Here is a 20,192-nt window from a genome sequence, read left to right as displayed (position 1 = left end):
GCTAGCTGGGTGGGGCCTATTAAGAGGTAACAATGTTACAGAATGTTTCAGATTGAAATTGACTTTAGAGCTGACATGACTCAATATTCTCCATGAGAGAAAATCATGTTGGTTCTAAAAAACATTCTTATCCGAATGTTCTGTAACGATGCAACTCCTTAAATGCGGCCATGAAATGAATGACCATCTAAAATATTTTACTACAAGCTTACTGTAGCTCAGTGTCCTGTGCTACCCTCGGGGCAAACTCTGAGTATTCTAAACCTGAGCTAATAGACAATTGGTTTGGTGAAAACACTGGTACTGAGGAAGATAAGGTTGCTCTTCTAACTGAACTGGGGACTTGGAAGACATCCTGAAGTGGTTTTATATTTACCCATCGGTAACATTACCCATTATATGAAATACAGCATGGCACTGTGTAGAGGCCTAACGGCTGTAAACCTGAAGTAGTTAATGCATCTGGGGCATAGAAATGTAAAATAGAGACATTCTCAGTTCTACTCCAAACATTTCTATCTGAACGTTCTGTAATGTTGCACCCTCCAGAATAAGAAATATTGCTCTCTGGCCCCTGAGTAGAAGCTTGAGTAGGTGTGTATATATCTTATATGGAAAATGTTTAAATTGTAGATTTGTGTTGGACTGCTCATTTTGCTGACATTTCTTTTCATTTGAGGCATTTAGGGCTGTATAATTAACAAGCCACACTGTGCACAATTAAGCACAAATGCAAGGTTTGTCAATCCACAGTGCAAGACGCGAGTGTATGTTCAGGTTACACATGTGGGTGTAATGTGTTCATCTTCCTGCAACAATTTGACATTTTCAAGCTACAGTCAAAAGTTTGGACACACCTACTTATTCCAGGCGTTTTCTTTATTTATACTATTTTCTACATAGTAGAATAAATGTGAAGGCATCAAAACTATGAAATAACACATGGAATCATGTAGTAACCAAAAAAAGTGTTAAACAAATCAACATATTTTATATTTGAGATTCTTTAAAGTAGCCACTTTGCCTTGATGACAGCTTTGCACACGCTTGGCATTCTCTCAACCAGCTTCATGAGGTAGTCACCTGGAAAAGCAACCAACAAGTGCTCAGCATGTGGGAACTCCTTCAATACTTTTGGAAAAGCATTCCAGGTGAAGCTGGTTGAGAGAATGCCATGAATGGGCAAAGCTATCAAGGCAAAGGGTGGCTACTTTGAAGAATCTCAAATATAAAATACATTTTTTTGGTTACTACATGACTCCATATGTGTTATTTCATAGTTGATGTCTTCACTATTATTCTACAATGTAGAAAATAGTAAAATATTAATAAAAACCCTTGAATGAGTAGATGTGTCAACTGGTACTGTATATCACAACGTTCAGATAAAAAAATAGTAGTAGCATAATATAGAGCAATTCAATACAAGCACCTGGGCAGGCTAAGCTAGTATAGCCTGAGTATTTGGCTACATTCATTGTCTGGGCAATTGTTTATGGTCGTGTAACTTGTGTGACACAGTGTTGACAATTTTTTCTCATTCTCCTCGTTTCATCGAACACACATAATACGTCATACACTTACAGAAAACGCATACATTGAGAAATCACATTTAACTAAATACTCAAGATAGAAAAATAGTTGTATCTTAACACTCAACATCTAAATGAAATCCCAACCCATCCCACCCCAAACACCCCCCATTTTTATAAAATAGTTATATTTTCTTTGAAAAAAAAATGTCTTATGAGGTTACTTTATGTCACGCTTTCTGACCTTTCTGCTATGTCTCATGACACGGGCCTGTCTGTCTGTTTGGTCACAAACCTGAGGTGTGGTCAAACTGCAGAATGTTCACTAACATCACTTATATTTGCAACTGTAGAATACGTTACTGGTACTGTGGGGTTGAACCGCTTCGCAAAATATTACAATGTTATGTTTTCCAGATAATTCATATTTGTCAAAGGGAATATTCACGCAAACACTGGAGTAGCATCCTTACATTATTGGTTCAAAATTGGGCTGAGATGATTTTGTCAGGAAACCAGCAATCATGAACATCCAGTGACTTCAACACACCTCAGGTTTAGCCCTTGAGCTGCAGACAACATTCAGCCATGTCTGAAGAGAGACAGAATTGGAGACATGGATGACTAGCCAAAAAACTAGGTTATCTAAAAACTATGCTTCGCTATAGTGGTGTTCTTATTGCTTTTGAAGGGAGATTCTGTTATGGCCAAATCTTAACTTGAGAGAAATGTGCCCAATGCAAACTACAGCACAGATCCTAAAATGACATTAACACATTATTACACAAATGTTTGAGGTACACACACTTGTCTAACATCACCATGGATGTAGTGTAAATTGGAGAAATATTCATATTAGTTATACACAATTATCTCAAGTTAGGATTGGGCCTTTGGCTTAGTGACTTTGTTGGTTCCACTGTTGCGTAGTAGTTGTGGAATGCATCCGTGGGGGCCCTGGCTAGTCGATGGGGCCCTGGAAGATGAGGCGTGTCCAGCCCTGTGGGGTGCTGCTGAGAGGGGCAGAGCAGAAGGGACAGGTGGGCCGGAAGGCGTGGGTCCCATGGGGCAGCGGGGTATCCGCCCAGTACTTGGCTGTCCTCTCTGAACACACGTGGCCGCAGGGTACAAACGCGTACGTAGGTGCTCCAGCATCCACGTACACGGCGGGCTCACACCCCAGCCACAGGGGTACGTAGGGCCCCACGCTCCTGCATAGAGGGCACTCCCGGCGGACTGTGGAGATCGCCCCTTCCCCCTCTCCTCCTCTCGCCTCCTGGCGCTCGGGGCGCTGGCCCCAGTCGTGGCGGCCGTGCACGTGTCCGCAGGTGAGGTAAACCCAGGGCTGGCGCTCCTCCAGACTGGGGAGAAAAGGAAAACTACTAGGTTTTAATTTTTTCCTCAAACTCAAAGCACCATTTATTTTGTTGGTAGTAGTTGTATTGTAAAATAGCTTTTAAATAGACTACAAGGGATAAAAACATAGTTGTAATCAAGGCATGTTGAATTTGCCCCGACCACTGTCCAAGTAGATAGGGGCAACTCATGTATACTACCTCCTTGTGGTGTAGCTCCTTGTCGGTCACTGTGTAGTAGCTACCCACCTGTGGCTGCGTGGCAGGCTAGGGAATGCCAGAGTACTGAGGCCTACAGGACACTGTGGCCGGCCAGCGTTGAGCTCCTGTCGCAGTGCCTCCAGGTGGCGGAGGGTGGGAGCGTGGAGCAGGCCCTCCCCAGTACGCCACAGCAGAGTGGCTCCACACAGGTCCACCAGAGAACCATCCCGCAAGGCACTGCTTTCTCCCTCCGCCTACAGGCCAGGAGACACACACACACGCAGGGAGGACATCAGACTAATACACACGAGTACATATGCAAACAAAGAACTAAATCTGAGAAAATGAAACGTCACAAATACATACAGGTGTCTATGCCCTATATAGTGCACTACTTTTGACAAGGGCCCATAGGGAATAGGGTGCCCTGGTTGTGCCTCTTGTAGCCAACGGTACTGACCAGTTTGCCTCGGCTGGGTCCAGAGCGTGTCTCTCGGAGGGCGTAGACATCCCCACAAACAGAAATCTCCCTCCACAGGCCCTGTCTGTTGTCCTCAGGGAAACCCTCAGGGTGCATCACCAGTACCCCGTTGGTGGTCAAGCCATCCATGTGGCCGTCCGGGTTCTTCCACTTAGTGGCTTTCTCCTGGAAGAGGAGGAGGTGATGAAGAAGATGAAATAGAATAAGAAAACCAAGAAAGAACCGAAGCTTGGTTACTCACGTCTAGGATTGGTTGTGTTTAGTAGCCACCCAAAGGGAGAAAATGTAGGTGGGTACTAGAGGTCGACCAATTATGATTTTTCAACTCCGATTCCGATTTATTGGAGGACCAAAATAAGCCGATACTGATTAATCGGCCGTTTTATTTAAAAGAAAATTGTAATGCCAATTACAACAAAACTGAATTAACACTTATTTTAACTTAATATAATACATCAATAAAATCAATTTAGCCTCAAATAAATAATTAAACATGTTCAATTTGGTTTAAATAATGCAAAAACAAAGTGTTGGAAAAGAAAGTAAAAGTGAAATATGTGCCATGTAAAAAAGCTAACGTTTAAGTTCCTTGCTCAGAACATGAGGACATATGAAAGCTGGTGGTTCTTTTTAACATGAGTCTTCAATATTCCCAGGTAAGAAGTTTTAGGTTGTAATTATTATAGGAATTCTAGGACTATTTTTCTCTATACGATTTGTATTTCATATACCTTTGACTATTGGATGTTCTTATAGGCACTTTAGTATTGCCAGTGTAACAGTATAGCTTCCGTCCCTTTCCTCGCTCCTCTGTGGGCTCGAACCAGGAACACATCGACAACAGCCACCCTCAAAGCAGCGTTACCCATGCAGAGCCAGGGGAACAGCTACTCCAAGTCTCAGAGCGAGTGACATTTGAAATGCTATTAGCGCGCACCCCGCTAGCTAGCCATTTCACATCGGTTGCACCAGCCTAATCTCGGGAGTTGATAGGTTTGAAGTCATAAACAGCACAATGCTTGAAGAATTGCGAAGAGCTGCTGGCAAAATGCACGAAAGTGCTGTTTGAATGAATGCTTACGAGCATGCTGGTGCCTACCATCGCTCAGTCAGACTGCTCTATCAAATCATAGACTTAATTATAACATAATAACACACAGAAATACGAGCCTTAGGTCATTAATATGGTCAAATCTGAAAACTATCATTTCGAAAACAAAACGTTTATTCTTTCAGTGAAATACGGAACTGTTCCGTATTTTATCTAACGGATGGCAACCCTAACTCTAAATATTGCTGTTACATTGCACAACCTTCAATGTTATGACATAATTACGTAAAATTCTGGCAAATTAGTTCGCAATAAGCCAGGCGGCCCAAACTGTTGCATATACCCTGACTCTGCATGCAATGAACGCAAAAGTAAGGGGCACAATTTCACCTGGTTAATATTGCCTACTAACCTTTCTTTTGTTTATGGTTAGGTACACGTTGGAGCATCAATTATATGCAACGCAGGACATGTTAGATAAACTAGTAATATCATCAACCATGTGTAGTTAACTAGTGATTATGATTGATTGATTGTTTTTTTATAAGATAAGTTAATGCTAGCTAGCAACTTACCTTGGCTTCTTACTGCATTCGCGTAACAGGCAGGCTCCCCGTGAGGCAGGTGGTTAGAGCGTTGGACTAGTTAACCGTAAGTTTGCAAGATTGAATCCCTGAGCTGACAAGATAAAAATCTGTCGTTCTGCCCCTGAACAAGGCAGCCAACCCACCGTTCCTAGGCCGTCATTGAAAATAAGAATGTGTTCTTAACGGACTTGCCTCGTTAAATAAAGTTGTAAAAAAAAAAAAAGATATCTACATACATATCGGCATTAAATCGGCAAAATCGGCATCCAAAAATACCAATTTCCGATTGATATGAAAATTTGAAATCGGCCCTAATTAAATCGGTCGACCTCTAGTGGGTACTACCTGAACATGTCCTATAAGGACACACTGTAGTCTTCCGTTTGTGCCTAATGAAGTGTGACTCTTCAACAGACATCCATTTAGAGCTCTCCATTTGGTCTCTCTACAGAGCCCGTGCTACACACTCACCCCTAGAAAGATGTTTTTGGAGGAGTCAAAGCCAGCGGCGTAGATGCGTGCAGTGTAGGGGGGGTTGCGTTCACACACCACCCTGCAGGCGAAGCGGGAGATGGTGCTGGGGGCCACTGAGGGGTCCTCGCACTCCTTCCCCTCTCCTGATGTGTCCGTCACGACAAAGTCTATTGGACACTCTGTGGAGCGCCCAATCTGCAGGGGAAACGAGTGAGAGACAAACATTACATGGGATCGGTCTTGTGTTCAGAACATGGTTCGATGGAAAAATAATTTTTAAGGTCCTTTGCTCCCTTTAAAGTCATATTTATGTCAGGCCATGATTTGGTTTTATTGATGGATGTGATGGTGATGATTTGAGCTTTTCTTTAGCTTGTTAATTAGGCCAGGACTTGAGGGATCCTGCTGTGCTTATTACTTGCCACGATTGTATCATCGTTCACACACAAATAGCAGTAACATCTGGCTACATTTCATTTCAGGCTGTGTGCAGTTACTCACGGTAAATTAGCCACCTGTGATAACCCACTTAAGATACATTTCATAGTTCTACAATGCTCTCCGTGTTTTGAATGTATCCGGGGTCCTGTTCTAAGCTGGCCACCAGGCATCTATTTCAGAACTGATTTAATATTCATCCCGTTCCCCAGCTGTTGTGGAAGGTTGCTGGTGTGGTTCTTACTCATACAATACAGTAGGAGTTTGGTGTGGGATTGGCTGATTGAATTGTTATTTCAATGTGTCTCTCACACACACACACACACACGCCAAGCCCATATGTGGTGGAGAGTATTCCCAGCATGTGAGCCAAAATAAAGCATCCGTTAAACAAACTCTGGAGGGTGTATACACACACACAGCAAAAGCATCCAAAAAGGGAAAAAGTGGTAGCAACACCTGGGTGTTCAGTCGCTATCCTCTTTCTGTTCTTCCTGTTTTTGGAAGACAAAGAACTCAGTATTACCTAGATAAGCAGACAGGCATTATTTTTGTGTTTAGCCGAAGAAAAAAAAAAGCATTGCTGTGGTGTTTACCTGAAACATGTCAGTGTCGTTGTCGTGGCAGTACTCCACCACCACTGTCTGGTTGCGGGACAGAGTGAAGGAGATGCTGTGCTGCCCCCTGCTGTGGACTGCCTGCAATCACAACAACACCACCACCACAGGAGAGGAGAGTTTAGGGTAGAACTTTACATCCTCATATTTCTGCGATATCCTCTCACACACACACTCCGTTACTGTAGGCCTACCACGAGGACAGCATTTCCCACTATAGGAAGACTACGGCAGCATCACATTCTCACGCACACACCTTGCTGTCCTGTGGTGTGTTGAGGATGTGAACAGTGCTGGGTTTGACTCCGTTGGCCTTGGTCCTCCGGTACAGAGCGAAGCGGCTCTTCCTCCTCCCCCGGTCTCCACTGGGCAGCGAGCCATTGTACCTAGAGAAAGCAAACACATAACACAGAGATTCTACATTAAATAAATTACATGCTAAATGTTTTGTAACTAAACTACGTAATATGATCATTACTTTGGATCTATGCATTTAAAAAAAATATATAATAATAATAATAATTGAGTGGCAGCCCACAGGTACAACAGGAATATACACTCAGTGGCCAGTTTATTTGCTACACCCATCTAGTACTTGGTCAAACCCCACCCCTTTGCCTCCAGAACAGCCTGAATTCTTCAGGGCATGGAAAGCTTGCTCAATTGGTATCAAGGGACCTAACACGCACGTGCCAGGAAAACATTCCCACACCATTACACCACTGCCACCAGCCTGTACTGTTGACACCAGGCAGGTTAGGGCCATGGACTCATGCTGCTCACGCCAAATCCTGACTCAGCATGACGCAACAGGAACCGGGATTCGTCGGACCGGGCAATGTTTTTCCACTCCTCAATTGTCCAGAGTTGGTGATCGTGTGCCCACTGGAGTCACTTCTTTTTGTTTTTAGCTGATCGGAGTGATCCTCTGCCGCAATAGCCCATCTGTGACAAGGACTGATCAGTTGTACATTCCGAGATGACATTCTGCACACCACTACTGTGCCGTTATTTGCCTGTTTTTGGCTTGCCATTCTCCTTCGACCTCTAACAAACGAAGAGTTTTTGTCCACAGGACTGCCACTGACTTGATGTTTTGTTTATCGCACCATTCTCAGTAAATCCTAGACACTGTCGTGCGCGAAAAGCCCAGGAGGTCGTTTCTGACATACTGGAACCACCGACGATCATACCATGCTCAAAGTCACTTAGGTCACTAATTTTGCACACTCGTTCAATCGAACAGTAACTGAATTCCTTGATGCCGGTCTGCCTGCTTTAAATAACAACATCTGAAAATGAATAAATAAGAAAGAGAATACGCCATGTAGTAGAGGTCGACCGATTAGGATTTTTCAACGCCAAAACCGATTATTGGAGGACCAAAAAAGCCGATACCGGACGATTTAAAAAAAAATTGTAATAATGACAATTACAACAATACTGAATTAACACTTATTTTAACTTAATATAAAACATCAATAAAATCAATTTAAAAAAAAAATCAATCTCAAATAAATAATGAACCATGTTCAATTTGGTTTAAAAAAATGCAAAAACAAAGTGTTGAAGAAGAAAGTAAAAGTGCAATATGTGCCATGTAAAAAAGCTGACGTTTAAGTTCCTTGCTCAGAACATGAGAACATATGAAAGTTGGTGGTTCTTTTAAACATGAGACTTCAATATTCCAAGGTAAGAGGTTTTAGGTTGTAGTTAATATAGTATTTAAAGGACTATTTCTCTCTATACCATTTGTATTTCATATACCTTTGACTATTGGATGTTCTTGTAGGCACTTTAGTATTGCCAGTGTAACAGTATAGCTTCCGTCCCCCTCCTTGCCCCTACCTGGGCTCGAACCAGGAACACATCGACAACAGCCACACTCGAAGCATCGTTACCCATCGCTCCACAAAAGCCGCGACCCTTGCAGCGCAAGGGGAATAACTACTCCAAATCTAAAAGCGAGTGACCTTTGAAACAGTATTAGCACACACCCAGCTAACTAGCTAGCCATTTCACATTGGTTACACCAGCCATTAGGCTGATAGGCTTGAAGTCAGAAACAGCGCTGTGCTTGTGAAGAGCTGCTGGCAAAACGCACAAAAGTGCTGTTTGAATGAATGATTACGGGCCTGCTGCTGCTCAGTTAGACTGCTCTATCAAATCAGACTTAATTATAACATAATAACACACAGAAATACGAGCCTTTGGTCATTAATATGATCGAATCCGCAAACTATCATTTCGAAAACAAAACTTTATTATTTCAGTGAAATACGGAACCGTTCGGTATTTTATCTAACGGGTGGCATCTCTAAGTCTAAATATTCTTGTTACATTTAACAACCTTCAATATATGTCATAATGACGTAAAATTCTGGCAAATTAGTTCGCAATGAGCCAGGCAGCCCAAACTGTTGCATATACCCTGACTCTGCGTGCAATGAACGCAAGAGAAATGACACAATTTCACCTGGTTAATATTGCCTGCTAAACTGGATTAGTAGTCATAACTAGTGATTATGATTGATTGTTTTTTATAAGATAAGTTTAATGCTAGCTAGCAATTTACCTTGGCTTCTACTGCAGTCGCGTAACAGGCAGGCTACTCGTGGAGTGCAATGGTTAGAGCGTTGGACTAGTTAACTGTGCGGTTGCAAGATTGGACCCCCTGAGCTGACAAGGTGAAAATCTGTCGTTCTGCCCCTGAACAAGGCAGTTAACCCACAGTTCCTAGGCAGTCATTGAAAATATCTAATCAAATGTATTTATATAGCCCTTCGTATATCAGCTGATATCTCAAAGTGCTGTACAGAAACCCAGCCTAAAACCCCAAACAGCAAGCAATGCAGGTGTAACAGCACAGTGGCTAGGAAAAACTACATAGAAAGGCCAAAACCTAGGAAGAAACCTAGAGAGGAACCAGGCTATGTGGGGTGACCAGTCCTCTTCTGGCTGTGCTGGGTGGAGATTGAAACAGAACATGGCCAAGCTGTTCAAATGTTCATAAATGACCAGCATGGTCAAATAATAATAATCACAGGCAGAACAGTTGAAACTGGAGCAGCAGCACGGCCAGGTGTTCTTAACTGACTTGCCTAGTTAAAAAGGTATAAAAAAATATTTATTTATTTAAAAATCGGAAATCGGCACCCCAAAATACCGATTTCCGATTGTTATGAAAACGGCCATAATTAATCGACCATTCCGATTAATCGGTCGACCTCTACCATGTAGCCTATTCACCTCATTTGATCTTTGGAGATATCGCAAATCCCTGCTGATCATTTGGCTCTTCAAAATTGACGGTCTCCCGTCGGTGTTGGTTTCTGTGGGCCTACTATGCTAGAATGAAACATCCCTTTTATAAATGCTGGCCTATCACCTCCACCACTCATTCCTCACAGACAACTAATGTACAACTACCCGCGCATAGATACGGATAAGTACCACTTGAGTCCGATTCACTGACAGGCCACTTGAAACCTTAGAATAGCGCGCTTACTGGGCGAACCCTCTTTACACTGAAACACCAATTAACTGTATTCAGCAAATGCCTGAATAACAATGGTTGAATTAATATGGTGCTCTGAATACTTGTAGGTTCAACTCCTTCTTAACCTCTCCTCTGGGCACTTCTCTCTCTCTGTGTGTGTGTGATATATATATCTTTGTTAGTGTGTGTCAGCACCGAAAGAGACAGCGAGAGACACGGAAGAGAAAAAGAGAAAGCATGAGTAAGCGTTAGCCTAAGTGGAACTGTGCGGTCATCTCAGCTAATTGTTCAAACCTAAACTCTTTCTTGTCTTGTCTCTAGCTTGCTGGGCAACTGAGAAGAACTGCACTGCCACGCTAAGAGTTCATGGTGAGGCCTGCTTTCAGCTAATCAGCTGGGCATGGTACCTATTAAACACTATTCAGATGATGCCCAGTGGACACAGAGCCCTTTGAGGGGACATCAACCCTGCTTTCAAATCAAATTATTCCTCTCCTCTCCTCTCTCTCTAGCCCTTCCTCTTTTCTCCCAGCCCTCGCTCTCCTCTTAACAAAGCTATGCCTCTCTATGCCAAGCTGCAGCTGCTCTTCCTGGACGATCAGCATCATTCCACAGTTCTAAACGAGACCTAAGCCAAGATCTTTCCCTTTCACAATGTTAGTCCAGACCAGACAAGCCAAGATATTTCCCTTTCCACAGTGGTGGAACAGAGTGCAGTAGTGAGGCCCGGTCATGAGATCTAAGGAGAGGAGATCTGAAGGGAACCCACTGCTACCTGTACAATGACACTGTGTCACATCAGGACAGAGCTGAACAGGCAGGAGGGAGGGAGGGAGGGGGGGGGGGGGGGGGGTAAGGAGAAAGAGGGCATAGAGGAGAGGTAGACCAGAAAGAAAGAGACAGGGCAGGGAGAGAGGGGGTAAACATGAGGGCGAGAGCAGGAGTAGAGCAGGGCAGAGGTCAGGAAGAGAGGGATACAGAAAGTGATGAAAGGGCCGAGATGCGGGAAGCAGATGGACCAGAACTGGCCAGGCAAAACACAGTAGGGTTTGGCGATATTACAATAGTATTGTCGATCAACAATGACGGACAGCTATGGTCGATGGTGACGACATCGTAATGTGACAGGCGATGGTTTACCTATTTGAACTTGACTGTCGCTGCGCAGAAAAGAATGGAGTTGGCCAGTGGACGGCAGGGCAGCACACGTGTGACATTCAGAGTAATCTGCCTATTCCTTTCCATTTGCTATAGCCTGTGTTATATAGGCCTACAGAACGCATTCCTTAACTATACTGATCAAAAATATAAATGCAACAATTTCAAAGATTTTACTGAGTTACAGTACATAGAAGGAAATCAGTCAATTTAAATAAATTCATTAGGCCCTAATCTGTGGATTACACATGACTGGGCAGGGGAGCAGTCATGGGTGGGCCTGGGAGGGCATACGCTCAGTCACTGGGGAGAGCCAGGCCCAGCCACTGGGGCGAGCCAGGCCCAGCCACTCAGAATGAATTTTTCCCAACAAAAGGGCAGTCCTGCAGTCAACATTACTTATTGTCCCCAGCACAAGGTGCACCTGTGTTTATCAATCAGGTTTAATCAGCTTGTTGATATGCCACATCTGTCAGGATTATCTTGGTGAAGGAGAAATTCTCACTAACAGGGATGTAAACAAATTTGAGAGAAATAAGCATTTTTTTTGTGAGTATAGAACATTTCTGGTATCTTTAATTTCAGCTCATGAAACATGGGACCAACAGTTGATATGTGTTTATATTTTTGTTGAGTATTTGTTTGTCTAGTGGTTTCAAAAAACGCAGTCCATATTCCCTCGTCTCTCCATTCGATATGGAATATGACTTTGGGCTTTCATCGTTTTACATGTGCATGGTTTCTCTCCTGATCAAACAATATATTAATCTAACGGAGTTCCAACTCCGGAGTTCCAACTCCAACTCAAGTTGTTTGAATAGCCTACAAATTTAAGGTAGCCAGGGGACTAATAATGAGAGAGAACAAACATTATCAATAGCCTATAGAAAAATTGAATGACAAGTTCAAGCTTATTATGAAAGAAGTGACCCACGCGGGGTGGAAAAATCCCTCCATGCGAGGTCAAAAACCAAACGGACAATAACCTGTCCTCCTACTAGGCCTATCACAAAAGCTTTAAGGCAAGTTAAAAGTTACAAACAGTAGCTTATTTCCCAAATATTCTAATAGCCTAAGAAGGTGGTGTCCTAAAGTCTCCTCTTGCAAAAAGAACAACTACAAATGTTGGAGTCTATAAGCCTAGGCATAGGCTATTCTCAATCACAGCTTTATGAGAGATAGAACGAGGATGAGGCAACGTAATTATTATCCAGTTCTGAAGACTGTAGACTTGCTTATCCAGCCCATGAGTTATAACCTTAAGGCAAGTTAAAGTTACAAACAGTAGCTTATTTCCCAAATATTCTAATAACTTAACCTTTTAGGGATAGGGGGCAGCATTTTCACTTTGGATGAATTGTGTGCCCATAGTGAACTGCCTCCTACTCTGTCCTAGATGCTAATATATGCATATTATTATTACTATTGGATAGAAAACACTGAAGTTTCTAAAACTGTTTGAATTATGTCTGTGAGTATAACAGAACTCATAGGGCAGGCAAACCTCCAAACAGGAAGTGGAAATTCTGGGGCTGGTTGATTTTCAACTCATCGCCTATTCACATCCAAATAAGATATGGATCTCTTCACACTTCCTACGCCTTCCAATAGATGTCAACAGTCAGTAGAACGTGGAATGAAGCCTCTAGTGTGATGTGGGACCGGATGGCAGCTATTTGAGTCACTGGTCTGGCAGAATGCCAGTTCCTGGTTACGCACAGTACTTATTATATCGCCTTGCATTCCATTACTCTGTAGACAAAAACTTATGCTCCGGTTGGAACGTTATTGGATATATATGATAATAACATCCTGAAGATTGATTCTCTACTTAGTTTGACCAGTTTATTCGACCTAGAATATAACTTTTTGAAGTGTTCGCCCGAGTTCGCCTGGACCTGCGCTAGCTTTTGGACATGTGAACTAAACGTGCTAGCAAAAGTAGCTAATTGGACACTAGTAATGGACATTATTGAACAAAACAACGATTTATTGCGGAACTAGGATTCCTTACACTGCATTCTGATGAAAGATCATCAAAGGTAAGGGAATATTTATTATGTAATTTCGTATTTCTGTTGTCTCCAACATGGTGGAGAAATATATTTATGTCTGAGCGCCGTCTCAGATTATTGCATGGTATCCTTTTTTCATAACGTTTAAAAAAAAATCTGACACAGCGGTTACATTAAGAACCTTTAATTATATGTAAAACATATAATATAAAACATCAAAGTTTATGATGAGTATTTCTGTTATCTGACATTGCTGAACATGGCACCTAAACCGAGATTTGTGGATATAAATATGCATATTATCGAACAAACATAAATGTATTGTGTAACATGATGTCATATGAGTGTCATCTGATGAAGATTATCAAAAGGTTAGTGATTCATTTTCTCTCCAACTCTGCTTTTGTGACTATCTTTGGCTGGGAAAAATGGCTGGGTGTTTTTTTGGATTTGGTGGTGATCTAACATAAATATATGTTATGTTTTCGCTGTAAAACATTTTAAAAATCGGACACGATGGGTAGATTAACAAGATGTTTATCTTTAATTTGCTGTATTGGACTTGTTAATGTGTGAAAGTAAAAAATATATATTTTTGAAATTCCCGCGCTGCCTTTTCAGTGGAATGTTGGGGGGGGGGGGGGGGGTCCGTTAGCGGAACCTGTGTTCTAGACAGGCTAAGAAGGAGTTGTCCTAAAGTCTCCTCTTGCAAAAAGAACAACTACAAATGTTGGAGTCTATAAGCATAGTGATAGGCTATTCTCAGTCCCAGCTTTATGAGAGATAGAACGAGGATGAGGCAACGTAATTATTATCCAGTTCTGAAGACTGTAGACTTGCTTATCCAGCCCATGAGTTAGAACCTAATTCACTACGGTATGACCGCTCGTTCCTTATTAGTTGACAGTCACTTTGCTGCATCATGTGTGCGAGACACACCTGTTCCATGCTGAATCTCCACCAGAAAGGTATATTATAAAATGTTTGCTTGCACTTAGCCTCTGCCCAGGCTTTCAGCAACATTATGTGGGCACGAGAGAGAAGGGCAGGGGTGAGCTGCAGAGCCGGGCCCTGGCTAGCACACAGAACCAGAGAGCCCACTCAGCCTAGTCTAACTAAGATAATGAATGACAGATAGCAGACAGGGACTCACCGCAGAACAATCACATCACATGCCCTGCACTGAGATACCGACCGACCGAGCCTGCCGAACATTTGATGGTTAAGGTGAATCTGGCAAATCATGCCATCGCAGCATAAAAGGGAAAGGGGGATACCTAGTCAGTTGTACAACTGAATGCATTCAACTGAAAATGGGTCTTCCGCATTTAACCCAACCCTTCTAAATCAGAGAGGTACATGGGGCTGCCTTAATCGACATCCACGTCATTGGCGCCGGGGGAACAGTGGGTTAACTGCCTTGCTCAGGGGCAGAACGAAAAGATTTTTACCTTGTCAGCTCTGGGATTCGATCCAGCAACCTTTCGGTTACCAGCCCAACACTAACATAGGTTAGTTATAGTCAAAATATACACGTCTGATAGCGACGAGGAGAGGGTTCTCTCAAGATTTCCTCAATGTTATACTGCAGCTAGAGAACTGGGAAGAACATTCAGCATTTCCTTGAACATCATTGGGTCTGTGTGTGAACAAGATTTCATGTAATGACTAAATCATTACAGTATAATTACAAAGGAAAGAGGGAGATACTAAAAGCATTTCTGCAGAGGAATGCGTGCTTTGTAGTGTCACGCATGGCTGTTTTGTCTCTGCCACTGTATGTCCTTTAGCTACAGGGGGGAGAATGCGGCTAATCAGTATTCAAGTGCAGCCTGACTCTATGCCCATGATGGTCAGCAGTATACGGACAGCATAGCCACGAGGGCTAGGTGGAGATTTGACCATACTGCTAACTAGAGGTTGACCGATTAATCGTAATGGCCTATTAATTAGGGCCGATTTCAAGTTTTCATAACAAATCGGTATTTTTGGACACAGATTTGGCCAATTTTTAAAATATTTTTAACACCTTTATTTAACGAGGCAAGTCAGTTAAGAACACGTTCTTATTTTCAATGACAGACTAGGAACGGTGGGATAACTGCCTTGTTCAGGGGCAGAACGACAGATTTTTACCTTGTCAGCTCGGGGATTCAATCTTGCAACCTTACGGTTAACTAGTCCAACGCTCTAACCACTTGCCTTACATTGCACTCCACGAGGAGCCTGCCTGTTACGCGAATGCAGTAAGAAGCAAAGGTAAGTTGCTAGTTAGCATCAAAACTTATCTTATAAAAAACAATCATAATCACTAGTTAACTACACATGGTTGATGATATTACTAGTTTATCTAGCGTGTCCTGCGTTCGATATAATCGATGCGGTGCGCATTCGCAAAAAAGGACTGTCGTTGCGCCAACATGTACCTAACCATAAACATCCATGTCTTTCTTAAAATCAATACACAAGTATATATTTTTAAACCTGCATATTCAGTTAATATTGCCTGCTAACATGAAATTATTTTAACTAGGGTAATTGTGTCACTTCTCTTGCAACAGAGTCAGGGTATATGCAGCAGTTTGGGCCGCCTGGCTTGTTGCGAACAATGTGAAGACTATTTCTTCCTAACAAAGACAGCCAACTTCGCCAAACGGGGGATGATTTAACAAAAGTGCATTTGCGAAAAAAGCACAATCGTTGCACGACTGAAATTGTGTCACTTCTCCTGCGTTCATTGCACACAGAGTCATGGTATATGTAACAGTTTGGGCCGCCTGGCTCGTTGCGAACTAATTTGCCAGAATTTTACGTAATTATGACATAACATTGAAGGTTGTGCAATGTAACAGGAATATTTAGACTTAGGGTTGCCACCCGTTAGATAAAATACGGAACGGTTCCGTATTTCACTGAAAGAATAAACGTTTTGTTTTCGAAATGATAGTTTCCGGATTCGACCATATTAATGACCAAAGGCTCGTATTTCTGTGTGTTATTATGTTATAATTAAGTCTATGATTTGATATTTGATAGAGCAGTCTGACTGAGCGATAGTAGGCAGCAGCAGGCTCGTACGCATTCATTCAAACAGCACTTTTGTGCGTTTTGCCAGCAGCTCTTCGCAATGCTTCAAGCATTGAGCTGTTTATGACTTCAAGCCTATCAACTCCTGAGATTAGGCTGGGGTAACTGATGTGAAATGGCTAGCTAATTAGCGGGGTGCGCGATAATAGCGTTTCAATCGGTGACGTCACTCACTCAGAGACTTGGAGTAGTTGTTCCCCTTGCTCTGCAAGGACCGCGGCTTTTGTGGAGCGATGGGTAACGATGCTTCGAGGGTGGCTGTTGTCGATGTGTTCCTGGTTCGAGCCCAGGTAGGGGCGAGGAGAGGGACAGAAGCTATACTGTTACACTGGCAATACTAAAGTACCTAGAAGAACATCCAATAGTCAAAGGTATATGAAATACAAATCGTATAGAGATAAATAGTCCTATAATTCCTAGAATAATTACAACCTAAAACTTCTTACCTGGGAATATTGAAGACTCATGTCTTTCATATGTTCTCATGTTCTGAGCAAGGAACTTAAACATTAGCTTTTATACATGGCACATATTGCACTTTTACTTTCTTCTCCAACACTTTGTTTTTGCATTATTTAAACCAAATTGAATATGTTTCATTATTTATTTATTGATGCATTATATTAAGTTAAAATAAGTGTTCATTCAGTATTGTTGTAATTGGCATTATTAACGTATTTCTTTTATATTATATAAATAAAAAAAAATAGACATTAATTGGTATCGGCTTTTTCTGGTCCTCCAAAAATTGGTATCGGTATTTAAAAAATCATAATCGGTCGATCTCTACTGCGAACACATTACTATTACTACACTTGAGGCGTCGGTCAGAATTCCACTCTTCTTGCATATTTTTTTGCATGTTATTGAGACAGTTCTGAAACAAGAGGGGGAGACAGTCAAGTGTGAAAATGGAGGATGCAGGGATTGAACCCCGGTATCTGGTAGGGAGAAGCATAGTGTGTTCAGAGCCGGGAGTGTTAACACAAGACTGTGGATAAACCATTAGCCCCTACCCTTATGTACTGTTACTTGTGTATTGGAGGTACATGCAACATGCCAAAACAATCCAGACAAGAGGTAGGCTAGCTATAATAACTATATTGCTCATATCTATCCAATATTTTCATATCTGTGCCCAGGTCAGGGCTAGGGGTTGATTTGGGATTGCGCCATAGTCTAGTTCAGGAGGGGTGGAGAGAGGAAGAGTGGTGTCATGGAGTCACTGCATCACAGGCCTGTATGCAGGATGCTCTTGAAGCACAACGGAAGTTTGAGAATCAGAGAGTGCATGGGAACGTAGTTAAGCCAAAGATCCTCAGGACTATAGACTGGGCAGAGGTGGAAATGCTGAATGTCTGTCTCTCTTATGCACATCCTGTCTGGTATGTGTGGGGAAAATATGTTAGCCAACATGCAGGCACCATTTGTGAATGCTCCAATAGGCCTGCGTGTGGTTGTTGATTAATTCCCTAAGTGAACCACAAACGTAGGCTATATATACACACACATCAATTGTGGTGGGATATGCTAGGCTGTGTTTTACCGGTTGGTTTGGTTTCATCCAGTGTCCCACTTTCTGCAATCATCACAGCTCCAGAATAGTATGACATCATAGGTATTTTCAGCCTGAGCAATCGAGTGCTGATTTTACACCGACTCAGATCTTTATTGAAGAAAAAAGCCTACATCCTCCTTACTCATTTCAGTGTGGGCTTATGATGATGTGGCAGACTATTTATTATAACAATTATAATCGTGCGCTGTTACAAAGTAACAATGTATCAAATCAGTCCCCAGTGTTACAAAGTTACTGCAACGTTACTATACTTGGCGCTCGTTCTATAGCAACTTCACAATAATTTCCCCACAATTGTGTGGGGCAAATTTGTTGCGAAATATAAATAAGCTTACATTTTCTGTATAGCAATAAAGGATAACGTTTGTCTGTGTAGAACAAAACCAACCGAACTCAAATCGACTCACACCGTCATCCTTTCAATTGTTTTCGTAGTACACGAATATAATAGTAGTAACCGAATCGCGCTACCACGACTATTTGCTCAGTTTCGATCAACTACTATTTATCCGTCTAGCCTACTGTTACTCACCCCAATATGACCAGCTCGCCGTATTTCACCGGGTCTTTAACGGGCACATCATCTTCGTCCTGGTTCGGCGAATTCATCAGACTGGCGCGAGCTTGGTCTTGTAAAACGTTCGAGAGCGATATAAAATCACAAATACACCCTTCAAACTACGTGGAAGTTTCTTGATTTGAATTCTATCCGAGTTTGATTAGAGGCAAGAGTTTCTTGAGAATTCTTGTTCTTCGTTTGATTGTTTTGATTCCGTGAGCGAGCATATTTTGAAAATAATGTAGAAAAAGCTACTAATTTAAGGCCCGCGCGACACAAAACTGTTCTGTAGCAGAGTGTACAAAAACAGCTCGCGGGCAGAGGGAGTCGACTGCCCCATCTTTTGTAGGGGAGGACAATACAATAAAAAATAAAAAAAACGAATAATACATTCCCTATAAGATCACAATCTATTTTTTTCGGACGTATTGTTCTGAATCCGACATACTGTGTGGGAGTAATACTGAAATATAATTTTGTTCTTTCTTAAAATTCAATTCCGTGACCAACAATCTCCCTTTGAAAACCATGCAGATTGTCGAGGTCTTGATTAACAGCTTGCTAGTAGTGACTATTATGTAAAATAAAATAAAGCGGTTTCAAATTCTGAAGGAAGTGCAATCCCTTTGTAGTCCAGGCTCAGCATATTATATTTCACATTTTTGATTTACATTTTTTGTAATTTTATAAAGAGCTTGAATAATTGTGCAATGTCTCTCTGGTGGCAGTCATTATAACGTGTCTACTTCTCTTGTTGACTGTTTAGATTTCATTTGGAAGTGGGTCAGACAGCCATTCTTTTATTTATTTTTTTAAACCAATCCCAGCATATCGGTACACTCAGTCTCATTCCCATTGACATAGGTTGGGAGACAGGGATATTGGACATGTAATGGATTTCGGATTCTATTTTTAAAAATTAAGTTAACCATTTTGTGGGTCAGTTCACCTGTGTGAAAACCTGTCAAAATAAAAGGCCCCCTTTGAAACTGATACAAAGAGATACAAATAGTGGAATAATGCCATATTTGGACTAGATCATGCTAAACAAGGTTGAAATGTTGTTATATAACTAATAAATAAATACGACCATTAATTCATTTGATAATGAACAGTATATAAAATGTGAATTTATTAGACTGTATGTTTGCATTGGGGCATATACAGTGCATTCGGAAAGTATTCAGACCCCTTGACTTTTTCCACATTTTGTTACGTTACAGCTAAAATTGACAAAATTATTTTTTGCCTCATCAATCTACACATAATACCCCATAATGACAAAGCAAAAACTGTTTTTTAGGAATGTTAGCAAATGTATATATAAAAAAACTGAAATATAACATTAACATAAGTATTCAGACCCTTTTCTCAGTACTTGGTTGAAGCACCTTTGGCAGAGATTACAGCCTTGAGTCTTCTTGGGTATGACGCTACAAGCGTGGCACACTTGTATTTAGGGAGTTTCTCCCATTCTTTTCTACAGATCCTCTCAAGCTCTGTCAGGTTGGATGGGGAGCGTTGATGCACAGCTATTTTCAGGTCTCTCCAGAGATGTT

General features: G+C 41.8%; 1 protein-coding gene across 2 annotated transcripts; it reads right to left on the bottom strand.

Annotated features, from left to right (window-relative positions):
- Positions 1-1,720: 1,720 nt before the first annotated feature.
- LOC110529853 (E3 ubiquitin-protein ligase pellino homolog 2-like) lies at positions 1,721-18,956 on the bottom strand. 2 transcript variants are annotated; one of them, XM_021612457.2, is made up of 7 exons: positions 18,607-18,956; positions 6,993-7,122; positions 6,716-6,817; positions 5,679-5,876; positions 3,549-3,734; positions 3,137-3,342; positions 1,721-2,911 (listed from the first exon to the last, which is right to left on the bottom strand). In XM_021612457.2, the coding sequence occupies exons 1-7, from the start codon at positions 18,681-18,683 to the stop codon at positions 2,494-2,496; spliced, it is 1,317 nt and encodes a 438-aa protein (XP_021468132.1). In that variant the 5' UTR covers positions 18,684-18,956; the 3' UTR covers positions 1,721-2,493. The 2 variants fall into 2 exon arrangements, with proteins under 2 accessions (XP_021468132.1, XP_021468133.1); XM_021612458.2 differs by having other exon boundaries at positions 1,721-2,893; positions 18,607-18,955.
- Between the last annotated feature and the right edge of the window lie 1,236 nt (positions 18,957-20,192).

Source organism: Oncorhynchus mykiss, chromosome 8, assembly GCF_013265735.2.
Source record: "Oncorhynchus mykiss isolate Arlee chromosome 8, USDA_OmykA_1.1, whole genome shotgun sequence".
Taxonomy (NCBI): domain Eukaryota; kingdom Metazoa; phylum Chordata; class Actinopteri; order Salmoniformes; family Salmonidae; genus Oncorhynchus; species Oncorhynchus mykiss.
The sequence above is the reverse complement of the archived record's forward strand: the minus strand, read 5'-3'. Positions and strand labels throughout refer to the sequence as shown.